The 17,775-nt window shown below is 46.3% G+C and overlaps 1 protein-coding gene across 3 annotated transcripts in view; it reads left to right on the top strand.

The window, feature by feature from the left end:
- The window catches only part of LOC121530718 (amyloid-beta A4 precursor protein-binding family A member 1-like), a 116,060-nt gene that overhangs the window by 67,505 nt on the left and 30,780 nt on the right, over nucleotides 1-17,775 (top strand). For all 3 annotated transcript variants that reach the window (XM_041835904.2, XM_041835902.2, XM_041835903.2), the window contains exons 3-4: nucleotides 5,211-7,094; nucleotides 16,566-16,676. In XM_041835904.2, the coding sequence (XP_041691838.1) occupies nucleotides 5,304-7,094; nucleotides 16,566-16,676 (1,902 nt within the window). In that variant the 5' untranslated portion in view covers nucleotides 5,211-5,303. The remainder of the gene's footprint in view (nucleotides 1-5,210; nucleotides 7,095-16,565; nucleotides 16,677-17,775) is intronic.

The raw sequence follows: 17,775 nt of genomic DNA, 5'->3' as shown, positions 1-17,775 counted from the left end.
CCAACAAAAACGAGTTACATCTCCTGCAGCTCTGTCGCACACTGGGTCTGTACAAAGTCAATGGTAGGTTTCGAGGGGACTCTTACAGTAGGTACACCTACAGCTCATCCCTTGGCAGTAGCACTGTATATTACTTTATCACTGACCTCAACCCAGAGTCTCTCAGAGTGTTCACAGTCAGCCCACTGACACCCCTATCAGACCACAGCAAAATCACAGTCTACTTGAACAGGGAAAAACTCAATCATGAGGCATCAAAGCCAAAGGAACTGCATAATATTAAGAAATGCTATAGATGGAACGAAAGTAGTGTAGAAACCTACCAAAAAACAATCCAACCAAAAACATGGCGACCCAGAAAACCTGAGACTATGCCTTCACTATGGTGAATCACTAAAACAATACAGAAATACACTTCGGAAAAAGAATGAACAGCACGTCAGAAATCAGCTCAATGTAATTGAAGAATCCATAGAATCTAACCACTTCTGGGAAAATTGGAACACACTAAACAAACAACAACACGAAGAGTTATCTATCCAAAATGGAAATGTATGGGTAAACCACTTCTCCAATCTTTTTGGCTCTATAACAAAGAACAAACAGCAAAAACATATACATGATGAAATATAAATCTTAGAATCAACTTTCTATCCATCTTTCTTTCTCTATCACTACATATCTCTCTCCAGCTCCCCCTCTCTCTCTCCGCCTCATAGCTGGTTTCTCTAGGCAGAGTAATTTAATTACTTCATTAATGACGGTGAGTCAGCGTGTGAGCTAGAGAGGGAATGAGAAAATCAGACACAGATAGATAGAGGGCATGAGAGATAGAGGGAACGAGAGAGAGAGGGAATGAGAGAAAGAGGGAACGAGAGAGAGAGGGAACGAGAGAGAGAGAGAGAGAGAGAGGAAGAGAGAGGGTAAATCCACTGTTTAAAGAGAGAGCTCGGGTGCACGGGTCAGTTTTTTGGAGCCGCACCCGCCCCACACCGGCCACATCAATTCCGAGCCCCACTCGTTATCCGACATCATGACAGATTTTTCTCCGCAACCCGAACAACCCGCATAGAATTCTTCCCAGAGCCAATCCGTGACCCGCCAAATAACATCAATGTATTTAATTGTTTTTATGACTCCAGAGTTGTAGGCCATTATTCCCCTCCCTGCATGAATTAATGTGTCTGCATGTCTATTCAACACTTAGATAAAAGGATACCATGCCATGAATAAAAAAAGGTATATATTTTTTTTACAATGAGATACAATGTAGCCTATAGCTGACATAAAAAAACAAGACGTTTACATTCAATATTGTTTAGATAATCATATAGTTTAATTAAAATGTTTGCTGGCTGTGCATCCATCTACCGGGTTGTTGTCCTTGTCCACAATGACTCTAACATCCTTCCAAACCGGCGATTTCACCACCTGTTTCCATGATGGTGTATGTCATAACCTTTATTATATGTCTCTGGTTAGGCCTGCGTTAGCCATTTTCACGTAAGCTAGGCTAGCCAGGGAAAGTACACTTGGCAATGTATTCTCACGTGGAGGGATGAAATGTAAGTTTCAACACCACACAAATAATGGACAGTTCCCTGATCTTCTGCGTGCATGGCTGATAGCCTATATATTTCTGCCTCACTGCTCACAGAATGGAATTTGTAAAAAATATATACTATCTTGATTTCAAATGCTTCTGACCCGCAATATAATTGTTCTGAACCACGAGCCAACCCGCGGGTCAAAATATTTTTTACATTTCACCCGCCAGCTGATATCCGACTAGATGCAGGAGTCAAGTGCGTTTTGTTTGTGTGCATGCACGTCTGTGTGTGTGTGGGTGTTCAGTACTACCTTACTCCTAATGGATCTTTTAGCACGGGAATTAATGCAACATACTCAACTGGAATTATGGGTAAATCTTTGTTGACGGAACTCTCTTTAGGAGTGGTGATGGGCTGATAGAGAGACCCATCGTTAGAAAGATAAAAAGAGAGAAGGAATTATAAAGGAAGAGGAGGAGTGCTTCTCTTAGCTTGAAGACATTGACGGCTGTAAACAGATTTGAAGTGAATTGAAACTGAAATGACAGTACTGAGGCTTCACAGCATTCAGAGATGAAATTGAATAATTTCCAATGTTCCATTTAACCGATGGTTTATTCAACGAAGCCAATGAGAGGGAGTTGTCTAAAGCATATGTGCGGTAACTAACTCTACATGTGTATTTGTGAGTTGGACGTTGCAGTATCATTACAGTGCCTTTTGTACATACATTTATTTACTTAATTAAATAGTTAACAAACTATGTAATTATGTTAAAAAGCACTTTATATTAAACCCCAAACAATGCCAGCAGAGCAGAATTAGGACTGTACCCGCTAGTTTTCAAAATTCTACAACCTCGGTGGCAGTGCTGTTGTTTCATTCTGCTGCAGCCTCTCCTGATTTAGCTTCTTCATTTGGATATAGAGCTGTTCTGTCTCTCTCTCTTTTTTTGTGGTCTGTCTTCATCGATTGTTTTCTCCTTCCTCTTGTTGGTGCGGGTAAGGGCTGGCAGGTCCCTAGGGGTGGAGAGTGTGTGTGACGTGTGTATGTCTGTGTTTGTGTGTCTGTCTGTGTATGTACGTGTGTGTGTGAGCATGCATACACAGTGGCGTGTGTATATGTTTGAGTGTCAGCCTACATGTGATTATGCCTGTGTGTTGTATTTGCATACCACCTGCGTGTGTGTGTGTGTGTGTGAAGTGGTTGCTAAGGGGAGGAGAGGAACAGAGAGGGGAGGAGAGGAGAGGGGAGGGACGGGGAGGGGAAGGGGAGGAGAGGAACAGAGAGGGAGGAGAGGCACAGAGAGGGGAGGAGAGGAGAGGGGAGGGACGGGGAGGGGAAGGGGAGGAGAGGAACAGAGAGGGGAGGGGAGGAGATGAACAGAGAGGGGAGGGGAGGAGAGGAACAGAGAGGGGAGGGGAGGAGAGGAACAGAGAGGGGAGGGGAGGATAGGGGAGGAACAGAGAGGGGAGGAGAGGAACGGGGAGAGGAGGAGAGGTTCAGAGAGAGGAGGGGAGGAACAGAGAGGGGAGGGGAGGAGAGGGGAGGAACAGAGAGGGGAGGAACAGAGAGGGGAGGGGAGGAGAGAAACAGAGAGGGGAGGGGAGGAGAGGAACAGAGAGGGGAGGGGAGGAACAGAGAGGGGAGGGGAGGAACAGAGAGGGGAGGGGAGGAACAGAGAGGGGAGGAGAGGAACAGAGAGGGGAAGGGAGGAGAGGAACAGAGAGGGGAGGGGAGGAGAGGAGAGGTAGTTTCACCGTCACAGAAGCTGACATTTTTGCTGCAGTCTGAACACTTCGCCTAGCTACTGTCAAGGGAGACCATCACCATGGTTACCAGAGATGCATGCAGAGATGCGTGCATAGACCTCTATGCTAATGAGATGGTTATAGACCCGCTCTATGCTAATGCAATGCTTATAGACCCTCTCTATGCTAATGAGATGGTTATAGAGACTCTATGCGAATGAGGTGGTTTTAGACCCTCTCTATGCTAATGAGATGGTTATAGACCCTCTCTATGCTAATGCAATGGTTATAGACCCTCTCTATGCTAATGAGATGGTTATAAAGTATATATATGCTAATGAGATGGCTATAGGCCCCCTCTATGCTAATGAGATGGTTTTTGTCTGTATGCTAATGCAATGCTTATAGACCCTCTCTATACTAATGAGATGGTTTTAGACCCTCTCTATGCTAATTAGATGTTTTAGACCCTACCTATGCTAATGAGATGGTTTTAGACCCTCTCTATACTAATGAGATGGTTTTAGACCCTCTCTATGCTAATGAGATGGTTTTAGACCCTCTCTATACTAATGAGATGGTTTTAGGCCCTCTCTATGCTAATGAGTATGGTAGGCTGTATGGTTTCCATTGTGCATCATGCAGAATCCTCCTCATTAATAATTGTGATTCAACATTCAGCCCCTATTCTGGTTCTCTGGTGGTCATCTGGAACCAAATACTAATTGTTATCTGTTGTTAACCCTCATACTACCAACATATTTTACATACATGGATTCTCATTTTGAAGAAGAAACTATTGAAAAAAGCAACAATCATAGATAGTAAAATATCAACTTAATTCTTATCAAAACATTTACATTTTACATTTACGTCATTTAGCAGACTCTCTTATCCAGAGCGACTTACAGGAGCAATTAGGGTTAAGTGCCTTGCTTAAGGGCACATCGACAGATTTTTCACCTAGTCGGCTCGGGGATTAGAACCAGCGACCTTTCGGTTACTGGCACAACGCTCTTACCCACTAAGCTACCTGCCGCCTAGACATGTAAATATCCAAAACAGACTGTGATTTTAGTATAATTAAAGTAAAAAAAACAGGGACTAATATCCTTCAAAAAAACAGGGACTAATAACCCTCATATAAAAGTGACTAATATCCTTTTTAAATTCAGTTTCAGTTTGTATCAGGAAGGCTGGTCAGGTTAAATCAGGAAGGCTGGTCAGGTTAAATCAGGAAGGCTGGTTAGGTTCAATCAGGAAGGCTGGTTAGGTTCAATCAACAAGGCTGGTCTGAATGCTTGTTTATCTTCATCCAGTAAGCATAATATAATTCACTTTGTATCCTATTCTACGGGCATAGTGGGAATGAATACACACGTATCATCATCATCATCATCATCAGTTTCTTCTCCTCTTAGCCGTGTGTGGAACGTCATTCACCTATTGACCTTATCGCCCATAAGCACGGAACAATAATGCACATTCCTCACGCCTGCTGTTTAATCTATGGGCTCACTGGTATTTATTACCTTCCTCTCTCAACCAATGGGATGTATTTATATGTCAACATAAGCTTGTTCTCTCACTTGCTGTTTTTCAGCAAAGGTTTTCAACAACCATCCACCTCCCCACCACCACCACCACCAGCTATAATAACCTTAAGGCCCGTCATTGGAACTCCTTTTCCCCAGCGGGTTTCGATGCCAGCAGCCCCGCATAGGGCTACCTGCCATCACATCATCTGGCTCAGAGGATCCTTCCTCGGAGACGAGGCCATTCCCCAAACTATTTAATAAAATGTCATGTTGCACTCCATCGTTCATTCGTTCACTTTGTTAAGCCTGTACTCGATTGAAATAGCATTCTAACTATCTCCTCTCTCTTTATTTCTCACTCTTTGTCTCAGAAGCACTGAGCTGCTTGTCTCCCACACGACGGCAGACGATGCGTTTTGCCTAAACCCATCCCCCCTCTTCCGCCCAACCAATCCGAGGCAGTCATGAATCCCCAGGAGGCGGAGTTAGGCCAGGAACTGAGCGAGGACATGGAAGCCGACCTGCCCCCTCCTCAACGCCGTCGCCACGACAACAACACTGGCACAAACAACAGGCGACCCCGGCAGCCTAGCAACCACAGTAGTGAAAACAACAACCACAACCACGCTGCTCCGCGCTACAGGAGGTATAATGAGGCCCCTGGTGCAGGTGGAAGCAGGATCAGAGGGGCCCCACAGCGGAGGTCAACAGAGGAGCCAGAGGCAGAGCTGCACCAGGGAGCCCAGTCTACTCCCCAGCAGCCCCAGCCTCAGCCCCAGCCTCAGCCCCAGCAGGCCCAGGGTCAGTCTCAGCCCATCCCGCGACCTGCAGTGACACGTTACCGCAGACAGGGGGACAGTGAGGCCAAGCTCAGAGCACAGCAGCAGAGACACACACAGAGACAGCAGAGAGAGGCTGAGAGGGCGCAGCAACAACAACTAACCCCACCAGCCCCACAGCCTGTTCACACTCTACCCCCACAACGAGATGAGCCGGAGGAGGCTGAGGGGGAGAGAGAGGGGGAGAAAGAGAGGGTGAGAGAGGGGGATGATTCTGCATTAGCTTGTTCTGCCAGCAGGGAGAGCGGTTTCCACACACACACAGACCAGGCGGAGGGCGACGCCGTCATGGCTCTAGATCCTGAGGCGGAGGACAAGGGCGGTACCTACATGGTGACGCTTCGCCCAGAGGCAGAGGGATACACAGAGAGTGCTGAGTCAGAGCAACAACACATCCACCCCCACCCCAACCTGAACCTCAACTACCCCCCTCAGCCCCCTCCCTTACCCCGGGAACCCCTACCAGACATTGGGAGAGTCCCCAGTCAGGAGGAGGCAGAGGAGGCCCTGAACCCTGGAGGTTACTCCAATTACGTCTACACCCAGCCTCTCTATCATCGTGGGGGAGGGTCCAGCGGAACAGGGGGGCGGGACAGCAGCGTGGAGGAAGGGGTGGAGCCAGAAGATGAGGCGTATTCCGAAGCCTACGACTACTCCCTGACAGAACATGTCTACGAGGAGATCGGTGATGCTCCCTCTCCCTCCGCAAAGGGGGCAGAGCCTACGGATGCCAATGAGAACCTCCAGCAGAGGAAGGCGGGGTTCCGTCTGTTCGAGGGGCGGGACGGAGGCGGGGACTACCGACAGCAGGAGGCGGTGGGGTCACGGCTCCACCACTATGATGAACGCTCGGACGGGGAGTCAGACAGCCCGGAGAAGGAGGCAGAGTTTGCTCCGTACCCACGGGCAGACAGTTGCGACCAGGATGGTGAAGAGGACATCGACATGATCGTAGCCGAGGTCAGAGAGAGTCTCAGCTCTCAGAGTCTGGAGAGAGCTGTTGCCGAGCTAGGGGAGGGAGGAGAGGATGAAGACATGATGGAAGGAGGAGAGGAAGAGGAGGGAGAGTGGCCCGAATCCGAACACGCTCACAATTCTCAATCCGATCCCCCCACAGACTCCACATACCCCAAGGGAGAGATAGAAGGACAGGGAGATGAGAGTGAAGGAGAGAGCATCCCACCCCCAGCAGACAGTCCCTCTGAGGACTGGTCTGGGGTTCGTAACAGTCGTGAGAAGAGAGACGCCATCTCCCTGGCCATAAAGGACATCAAGGAGGCCATAGAGGAGGTGAAGACCAGGACGGTGAGGTCCCCCTACACCCCTGATGAACCTAAAGAGCCCATCTGGGTGATGAGACAGGACCTGAGCCCCACCACTGAGTGCTGTGACCTGCAGCCCTCACTAGGGGGCGACGTGAGTAGTGCTTTATACAGGCCACTAATACTGTGTTTGTGTGTGTGTGTGTGTGTGTGTGTTCAGTCACCTGTGTGTGCGTGATTAGTGCAGATGAGGAAAAGAGGAAGCCACTGTCGACTATTGAGATGAAGCCCAGGAAAAGGTTTGGTTTATGTTGAATGTATTGGATCATGATCCAGAAAGGCAGCAGCAGAACAACACAACATTTCTCTCTTGCTTCAAGACCCCGAGATTAGATCCTTCTCCCTCCTTTCTCTCTCCATCATATCTCTCTTTCTCTTCCCCTCTTTTTGTATATCCCCATCCCCCTTTCACTTCATAACTCTATCTACTACTTTCTCTCTCTTCTCTTCTGAGGAGTTGTCTGTCATACTGGTTCCTTTTCCTTTCTGAATGGTGGCTGTCTACCCTGAAGACAAATTAACTCCTCTCCTGTCCTCTCTCCTCTCCTCTCCTCTCCTCTCCTCTCCTCTCCTCTCCTCTCCTCTCCTCTCCTCTCCCTCTCCTCTCCTCTCCTCTCCTCTCCTCTCCTCTCCTCTCCTCTCCTCTCCTCTCCATCCCTCTCCTCTCCTCTCCTCTCCATCTTCTCCTGTCCTCTCTCCTCTCCTACTGTCTTCTCCTCTCCTCCTCTCCTCCTCTGTCCTGTCCTCTCTCTTCTCCTCCTCTTCCCTCCTCTCCCCTCTCCTCTCCTCTCCTCTCCTCTCCTCTCCTCTCCTCTCCTCTCCTCTCCTCTCCTCTCCTCTCCTCTCCTCTCCTCTCCCTCCTCTCCTCTCCTCTCCTCTCCTCCTCTTCCCTGCCTCTCCTCCTCTCCTCTCCTCTCCATCTTCTCCTCCCCTCTCCTTCTCTCTTCTCCTCTCCTCCTCTCTCCTGTCCTCTCTCCTCTCCTGTCCCCTCTCCTCTCCTCTCCTCCTCTTTCCTCTCCTCCTCTTTCCTCTCCTCTTCTCTCCTGTCCTCTCCTCCTCTTTCCTCTCCTTTCCTCTCCTCCAGCTAATAGAGTGGACTGGTTGGTTGAATGGTTTGAACAGCGGTCTGATCTCATCAGTATTCCTGCTAGCTCTGCTACTCCTCTCCTCTCCTCTCCTCTCCTCTCCTCTCCTCTCCTCTCCTCTCCTCTCCTCTCCTCTCCTCTCCTCTCCTCTCCTCTCCTCTCCTCTCCTCTCCACAGTCAAAATCAGCCCTGCAAATGGAGCTGTCCTGGCCTGCCAGACGTACAGTGCATTGGGAAAGTATTCAGACTCTTGACTTTTTCCACATTTTGTTACATTACAGCCTTATTCTAAAATTGATTCAATTGTTTTCCCCCCCTCATCAATCTACACACAATACCTGATAATGACAAAGCAAAATAGGTTTTTAGAAATTTGAGCAAAAAAAAAAAAAAGAATACTGAAATATTACATTTACATAAGTATTCAGACCCTTTACTCAGTACTTTGTTGAAGCACCTTTGGCAGCCTCAAGTATTTTTGGGTATGGCACTACAAGCTTGGCACACCTGTGTTTGGGGAGTTTCTCCCGTTCTCTGCAGATCTTCTCAAGCTCTGTCAGGTTGGATGGGGAGCGTCGCTGCACAGCTATTTTCAGGTCTCTCCAGAGATGTTCGATCGGGTTCAAGTCCAGGCTCTGGCTGGGCCACTCAAGGACATTCAGAGACTTGTCCCGAAGCCACTTCTGCGTTGTCTTGGCTGTGTGCTTAGGGTCGTTGTCTTGTTGGAAGGTCATCCTTTGCCCCAGTCTGAGGTCCTGAGTGCTCTGGAGCAGGTTTTCATCTCTGTACTTTGCTCCGTTCATCTTTCCCTCGATCCTGACTAATCTCCCAGTCCCTGCCGCTGAAAAACATCTTCAATGCTGCAATCATTTTTTGTTACCCTTCCCCAGATCTGTGCCTCAACACAATCCTGTCTCGAAGCTCTACGGACAATTCCTTTGACCTCATGGCTTGATTTTTGCTCTGACATGCACTGTCAACTGTGGGACCTTATATAGACAGGTGTGTGCCTTTCCAAGTCATGTCCAATCAACTGGATTTACCACAGGTGGACTCCAATCAAGTTGTAGAAACATCTCAAGGATGATATATGGAAACAGGATGCACCTGAGCTCAATTTCGAGTCTCATAGCAAAGGGTCTGAATACTTATGTAAATAAGGTATTTCTGTTTTTTATTTTTAAAACATTAACAAACATTTCTAAAAACCTGTTTTTACTTTGTCATTATGCGGTTTTGTGAGTAGATTGATGAGGGAAAAATACTGATTTAATCCATTTTAGAATAAGGCTGTAACGTAACAAAATGTGGAAAAAGTCAAGGGGGCTCTCTACAACGCACTGTAGACAGCCTGACACTGATAACGGAGGGGGAGAGGGGGAAGACAGGGAGGTAAAGAGGTATGTGAGAGGGTGAGGATAGAGGAAGAAAGGATTACTGGATCTAAGAATCCCACTACCTCTCCTTCTTCCTCTCTCTCTCTCTCTCTCTCTCTCACCATCCATGCCCCTCCCTCTTTTTCACTCAGACACACACTCTCTCTATTAATTAGTATACCGTGTGTGTCAGGGAGAACTAGGGAAGAGGCATAGAGAGACGGAGAGGGCATGCTGGTCTGTACGTGCCATCATGCACGTCAGTATCACTGCTCAGGGGGCATAGTAGGAGTGATGAGAGTGGATAGTGGATGGATGTAATCTTCACTACTGTCACAGGAGAAGAGAATATTTCAGCAGGGATCCAATAACATGAAGAGAATGGCTGTTTTCCTCCACTGCAGGCCTCTGTCTGTACACCCCCCCCTCGGATTCTATGACCTGTGGATTCAGGCCAACGTTCTCCTGGACGTCTTTTCTATGACCTGTGGATTCAGGCCAACGTTTTCATTGTGGGAGTAGTTTTCCCCTCAATGTGTCTAAATGCAGTACAGTTTAGCTGTCTGAATGTAACACGTTTCAAGTTTTATTTGTCACATGCACAAGTACAGTGAAATGCTTAAAGGGGCAGTGCAGTCCAAAACATGATTTTCCTGTGTTTTATATACACTGAGTATACAAAACATTAAGAACACCTTCCTAATATTGAGTTGCAGTTCTTGACTAAAACTGGTGCGCCTGGCACCCACTACCATTCCCCGTTCAAAGGCACTTCAATATGTTGTCTTGCCTATTCACCCTCTGAATGGCACACATACACAATCCATGTCTCAAGGCTTTAAAATCCTTCTTTAACCTGTCTCCTCCCCTTCATCTACACTGATTTAAGCGAATTGAACAAGTGACATCAATAGGAGATCATAGCTTTCACCTGGATTCACCTGGTCAGTCTATGTCATGGAAAGAGCAGGTGTTCTTAATGTTTTGTACACTCAGTGTATATTTCCACACTATGATGTTGGAATAATACTGTGAAATTGTGAAAATTATGATAATGCATTTTAGTGTAAGAGCTTTTTGAAAAGATTGCCTTATATTTCTGTTGTTTGGCAGGCGGTATAAGTTAATAGACCAATAACAAAGAGACTTTTCCCTTCTCTCTGCCAATAACAGCTAGTTTTTAGGTGACACATCCCTCCCATTAGGCTCCTCCCATTAGGGCCCTCTCCCAGAAGGCCCCTCTCCCAGACCACTCTTGCTTGAGAAATTGCATTTTGCTAAGACCATTTTTTTGGACCATTTTAATTGAAAACAATTACATTAAGGCACTTTATTGTTACCCAGAAAATATTTATATTGAGATAAAAATGGCTGTATTGGACCTTTAACTTGCAAGCCCTTCCCAATTGTGCAGTATGACATCACGGAATACTGAATATTGTTTTTAAAATATGTATTTATTTAATATTTATGCGTTAACCTGTGTGTGTTCTGTGCAGAGAAGTAGCTTTCGGATGAACTGTGCTGGATAACATGGTTTTGATTAACCAAAGGTTGCCAGTTTTGCTGCTGGCTAAATAGATCAGTCTGAGGGTTGTTTATCCTACAGTGGGTTGCCAGTTCTACTGCTGGCTGGGTAGATATCAGTCTGAGGGGTTGTATCCTACAGTGGGTTGCCAGTTCTACTGCTGGCTGGGTAGATATCAGTCTGAGGGGTTGTATCCTACAGTGGGTTGCCAGTTCTACTGCTGGCTGGGTAGATATCAGTCTGAGGGGTTGTATCCTACAGTGGGTTGCCAGTTCTACTGCTGGCTGGGTAGATATCAGTCTGAGGGGTTGTATCCTACAGTGGGTTGCCAGTTCTACTGCTGGCTGGGTAGATATCAGTCTGAGGGGTTGTATCCTACAGTGGGTTGCCAGTTCTACTGCTGGCTGGGTAGATATCAGTCTGAGGGGTTGTATCCTACAGTGGGTTGCCAGTTCTACTGCTGGCTGGGTAGATATCAGTCTGAGGGGTTGTATCCTACAGTGGGTTGCCAGTTCTACTGCTGGCTGGGTAGATATCAGTCTGAGGGGTTGTATCCTACAGTGGGTTGCCAGTTCTACTGCTGGCTGGGTAGATATCAGTCTGAGGGGTTGTATCCTACAGTGGGTTGCCAGTTCTACTGCTGGCTGGGTAGATATCAGTCTGAGGGGTTGTATCCTACAGTGGGTTGCCAGTTCTACTGCTGGCTGGGTAGATATCAGTCTGAGGGGTTGTATCCTACAGTGGGTTGCCAGTTCTACTGCTGGCTAGGTAGATATCAGTCTGAGGGGTTGTATCCTACAGTGGGTTGCCAGTTCTACTGCTGGCTAGGTAGATATCAGTCTGAGGGGTTGTATCCTACAGTGGGTTGCCAGTTCTACTGCTGGCTGGGTAGATATCAGTCTGAGGGGTTGTATCCTACAGTGGGTTGCCAGTTCTACTGCTGGCTGGGTAGATATCAGTCTGAGGGGTTGTATCCTACAGTGGGTTGCCAGTTCTACTACTGGCTGGGTAGATATCAGTCTGAGGGGTTGTATCCTACAGTGGGTTGCCAGTTCTACTGCTGGCTGGGTAGATATCAGTCTGAGGGGTTGTATCCTACAGTGGGTTGCCAGTTCTACTGCTGGCTGGGTAGATATCAGTCTGAGGGGTTGTATCCTACAGTGGGTTGCCAGTTCTACTGCTGGCTAGGTAGATATCAGTCTGAGGGGTTGTATCCTACAGTGGGTTGCCAGTTCTACTGCTGGCTGGGTAGATATCAGTCTGAGGGGTTGTATCCTACAGTGGGTTGCCAGTTCTACTGCTGGCTAGGTAGATATCAGTCTGAGGGTTGTATCCTACAGTGGGTTGCCAGTTCTACTGCTGGCTGGGTAGATATCAGTCTGAGGGGTTGTATCCTACAGTGGGTTGCCAGTTCTACTGCTGGCTGGGTAGATATCAGTCTGAGGGGTTGTATCCTACAGTGGGTTGCCAGTTCTACTGCTGGCTAGGTAGATATCAGTCTGAGGGGTTGTATCCTACAGTGGGTTGCCAGTTCTACTGCTGGCTGGGTAGATATCAGTCTGAGGGGTTGTATCCTACAGTGGGTTGCCAGTTCTACTGCTGGCTGGGTAGATATCAGTCTGAGGGGTTGTATCCTACAGTGGGTTGCCAGTTCTACTGCTGGCTAGGTAGATATCAGTCTGAGGGGTTGTATCCTACAGTGGGTTGCCAGTTCTACTGCTGGCTGGGTAGATATCAGTCTGAGGGGTTGTATCCTACAGTGGGTTGCCAGTTCTACTGCTGGCTAGGTAGATATCAGTCTGAGGGGTTGTATCCTACAGTGGGTTGCCAGTTCTACTGCTGGCTGTGTAGATATCAGTCTGAGGGGTTGTATCCTACAGTGGGTTGCCAGTTCTACTGCTGGCTGGGTAGATATCAGTCTGAGGGGTTGTATCCTACAGTGGGTTGCCAGAGTGGGTGGTACCCCTGGAGCGTATTACTGTGGGCTATATCTCCTGCATTAGCATGTCTATAGCAGTAAGTAGCATTATAAATGGATTACATGTTATCAAATTAGCTTTAGATAATGTCCCTGTACGCAGCGCGCTCAGCCACTGTGACATGGCTGTTCATTGTACTAGAACAATGGGCAATGGAGCTCCCACGTAGACATTTAACATTTTAGTCATTTAGCAGACGCTCTTATCCAGAGCGACTTACAGTTAGTGCATTTATCTTAAGATAGCTAGGTGAGACAACCACGTATCACAGTCATAGTAAGTACATTTTGACTCAATAAAGTAGCTATCAGAAAAGTCAGTGCCAGTACGACGGACGGGTCATCGCTTTGAATTGGAATATCCATTCTGCTAATTGTATTTCTATGATCTTCCAGGGCCTAGATAATGGTGCTGTATTTGAATGTACTTGTTGTAAGTGTCTCTGGATAATGACTGAAGTGTAACTATAGGCCCAGGACATCACATACAGTACTGTTGCGGTGAAATGAAGTTAGCCCTTAGGTCATTATCCTCACAAGGGAAAAAGAAAAGGAGAGCTGCACACGCTAGGAGCTCAGGTTATTACACATCTCCGCTATTGAAAACCAATTGCTAGTCTAAAAGAAATGGGAGATAAAGTCTAGATGCTTTTTATAGCGGAGATCAAGTTTATAAAGTGCCTGGCTGAACCGATGAGACGTTGGATTGCGCAGTGAGATGGAACAGAGTAAATAGGCATTTTAACGTCATAGCTTTAGCCGGTGGTAACTTGTGGAATAGACACCGGCTGGAATGCGGTTTTAACCAATCAGGAGCCAGGATTAGACCTACCTGTTGTATAATAAGTATTATAAACTGGGTGATTCGAGCCCTGAATGCTGATTGGTTGACAGCCGTGGCATATCAGACCGTATACCACAGGTATGACAAAACATGTATTTGTACTGCTCTAATTATGTTGGGAACCAGTTTATAATAGCAATAAGACACCTTGGGGGTTTGTGGTATGTTGCCAATATACCACGGCTAAGGGCTGTGTATCCTTCATGATACAAGACTGCCTCGTGTGCCTTATTGCTTTTATAAAAGTGTTCAAAAAAATAAAATCATGACGAATTACATATTTTCATTCAAACGTTATTTTGATAAGTCAATTCATACAATTTCATTTTTCCACCACATGATTTAGTCTGGACAAAACTCTGGTTTTTAGTTCGTTTGGTCATGCTGCTACAGACGCGACCCAGTTGTTCATTCTTTTTGCAAAAAGACTAGTCGTCCGTTCTAAACAAAATGATTGCTATGCAGGCTTGATAATGTTCTTGTCACTTGCCAGCTAGCTAGCCAACTTCAGCTAACTCAGTCACGTCAAACATTGAACCTGGAGTGACAGTACACTAGCTGCATTTTCGTTTGTTTGAGCTTTTTTCCTATTGTCATTTAATTAGATATTTCCATGATAATGACGTTGATGCGTGATTTCGACTGGCTCAGAAAAAGTTGTCTTGTCTCGTCTGGGCACAGTTCACTCTATGTATGGTACTACAGAGATAGAAATTCAAAAGTGAAACATTGCTTCCGAGGTCTGACAGCCAGATAGTGAGGCTTATATTAACATTAACCCCCGCTGTACAAAACTAAATTCTAGGCTGGAAGCAAGTGGAAATAATGTGCCAGTTGAGATAAATACAAGAGATGATTCGGACACCAACATGAACATGATATTCTTATGGAGGCGCACTGATAATTTTCATATGGAACTGTTAGCAGGCATAGGTGTGTCTGTGACACCAATACAGCATGGCTTGGAACACTGTTCGTCCAATCAACATCCAGGATCCAGACAACCACTTTTATCAAATGAATATAATGAATGATAGAATGTAGGTGTGTGCGTGTGTGACTGTGTGTCTGTGTGTCTGTGTCTCTATGTCTCTATGGCTGAGGTGTGAGCTGACAGGTTGTTTCTCTATACAGTGCCTTCGAAAGTATTCAGACCCCTTAATTTTTCCCACATTTTGTTATATTACAGCCTTAATCTAAAATGGATTAAATAAATAAAAATCCTCAGCAATCTACACACAATACCACATAATGACAAAGTGATAAAAAAATAAAAAAATAAAATAACAAGTAAACCTTATTTAGATAAGTATTCAGACCCTTTGCTATGAGACTCGAAATTGAGCTCAGGTGCATCTTGTTTCCATTGAGCATCCTTGAGATGTTTCCACAACTTGATTGGAGTCCACCTGTGGTAAATTCAATTGATTGGACATGATTTGGAAAGCACACACCTGTCTATATAAGGTCCCACAGTTGACAGTGCATGTGAGCGCAAAAACCAAGTCATGAGGTGGAAGGAATAGAGCTCCGAGACAGGATTGTGTCGAGGCACAGATCTGGGGAAGGGTACCAAAACATTTCTGCAGCATTGAAGGTCCCCAAGAACACAGTGGCATCCATCATTCTTAAATGGAAGAAGTTTGGAACCACCAAGACTCTTCCTAGAGCTGGCCGCCTGGCCAAACTGAGCAATCGGGGGATAAGGGCCTTTGTCAGGGAGGTGACCAAGAACCTGATGGTCACTCTGACAGAGCTCTAGAGTTCCTCTGTGGAAATGAGAGAACCTTCCAGAAGGACAACCATCTCTGCAGCACGCCACTAATCAGGCCATTATGGTAGAGTGGCCAGACAGAAGCCACTCCTCAGTAAAAGGCACATGTCAGCCCGCTTGGAGTTTGCAAAAGGCACCTAAAGACTCTCAGACCATGAGAAACGAGATTCTCTGGTCTGATGAAACCAAGATTAAACTCTTTGGCCCGAATGCCAAGCGTCACGTCTGGAAGAAAACTGGCACCATCCCTACGGTGAAGCATGGTGGTGGTAGCATCAATGGGAGAGACTCCCCAAATACAGGTGTGCCAAGCTTGTAGCGTCATACCCAAGAAGACTCAAGGCTGTAATCGCTGCCAAAGGTGCTTCAACAAAGTACTTAGTAAAGAGTCTGAATACTTATGTAAATTTGATATTTCAGTTGTTTTTTAGTATTTTTTTTTTTATAAATTAGCAAACATTTCTAAAAACCTGTTTTTGCTTTGACATTATGGGGTATTGTGTGTAGATTGATGAGGAGGGAAAAAACTATTTAATCCATTTTAGATTAAGGCTGTAACGTAACAAAATGTGGAGAAAGTCAAGGGGTCTGAATACTTTCCGAAGGCGCTGTATGTCCTTTTTCTCAGTAGGAGTGCAGTCATCTGTTGTCTGTGTGTCACCCTGCTGTTTCAGCTAGAGGGGTGACTGCTGTGTGTGTGTGTGTGTGTGTGTGTGTGTGTGTGTGTGCGCGCGTGTGCGTGTGCGAGTGTGAGTGCGTGTGTGCTTACCTCAGACCTGCCTCTACAATCTATTCTCCAGACAGACAGTCCAGATGTTGTGCTGTGTACCGTACCGTACCGTACCGTGTATGTTTACGTTGCCAAAGCAAGTGAAATAGACAGGAAATAAACAATTAATAATGAACGGTAAACATTACGCTCACCCCAAAAAAATTATTTTGACATTTCAGATGTTATATTATTGTCTCTCTCCATCCAGTCTCCAGGCTCAGACTCTCAGGCCTCTCCTCAGGGGGCGGGGTCTTCCATCCGGACGCCCATGCTCGAGGGGAGTGACAGCTTCGAGTCTCCACCCCCCTCCACTAAAGAGGTAGGTTGGTTGTGTGTGTGTGTGTGTGTGTGTGTGTGTCTGTATCTGTGTCCAATGTGATGACTTTTACCAGACAGACAGTGTGACGAATGAAAATTCTCCTGCATACTGACCACCAACGTTTCAATGAGTCAACCATCGGTTCACTCTCTGAGGCCTTCCCCAGTGTTATGACAGTGATGACATTGCTATTATAATGTTATGACTAGGGATGTGACAAATGTAAACATTTTCTTAACGTTTAACTGCCATATTCTTCTCATTTAAACAAAGAAAAAATATTCATAAAATGACATGAATTCAAAAATGCAGATATGGTTGCATATCACCTCTAGGGAGCAATGCAGTTCAATGTACCGCAGTCCTGGCTTCCTTCCAGCTAGACGGAGCTCACCTTACTGCTGTCCCCAACCCACTCGGCAACGATGGTAGTTAATGCCGTTTTTAGGTTTTCTGCTGTGTGCCTCTCCTCCATGTCCTCAGTGGTCAATACATGGGACTTCATGTCCCACTGTTCATCAATGTGATGGCTCGTTGCAGTGATGTATGACAACGCGTTCATAGACGTCCAACAATCTGTTGTTAACGCCACGTATGGTGTTTGAGAGCTTGCGCTTTGTACTTGCAGAGCAGTCATTGTATAATTTCTCCATCAGGGCCGTCACGGTTTTTTGACATGGTATCTTGTAGTCTGGTTCTAGATATGCCATCAGGGCAGTGAAGCCGACATCCTCTACTATTGACAATGGCTGCATAGCAACTGCAATAATTTCCGTGATTTTCTCACTCCGTCCCTTATTGCACTGCTGCCAACAGCGGGTTGGGTCTCACGGTGCCAGCAGCGGGTTGGGTCTCACGGTGCCAGCAGCGGGTTGGGTCTCACGGTGCCAGCAGCGGGTTGGGTCTCACGGTGCCAGCAGCGGGTTGGGTCTCACGGTGACTCCCTTTCAGCTCTGCACCTGTCCTGCTACTGTAACTCAATTCCACCTTGCATTTCATAATCTTCTCATTTAACTTTTCAAAGTATTTTCCAACTGTAAACAATAACGACGTGCGGAGAGCTTTATATTACTATTATTATTATAATAATAATTATTAT

The sequence above is a fragment of the Coregonus clupeaformis genome, chromosome 18 (genome assembly GCF_020615455.1).
Source record: "Coregonus clupeaformis isolate EN_2021a chromosome 18, ASM2061545v1, whole genome shotgun sequence".
In the NCBI taxonomy this organism is placed as follows: Eukaryota; Metazoa; Chordata; class Actinopteri; order Salmoniformes; family Salmonidae; genus Coregonus; species Coregonus clupeaformis.
This window is presented reverse-complemented; position numbering and strand designations above follow the sequence as displayed.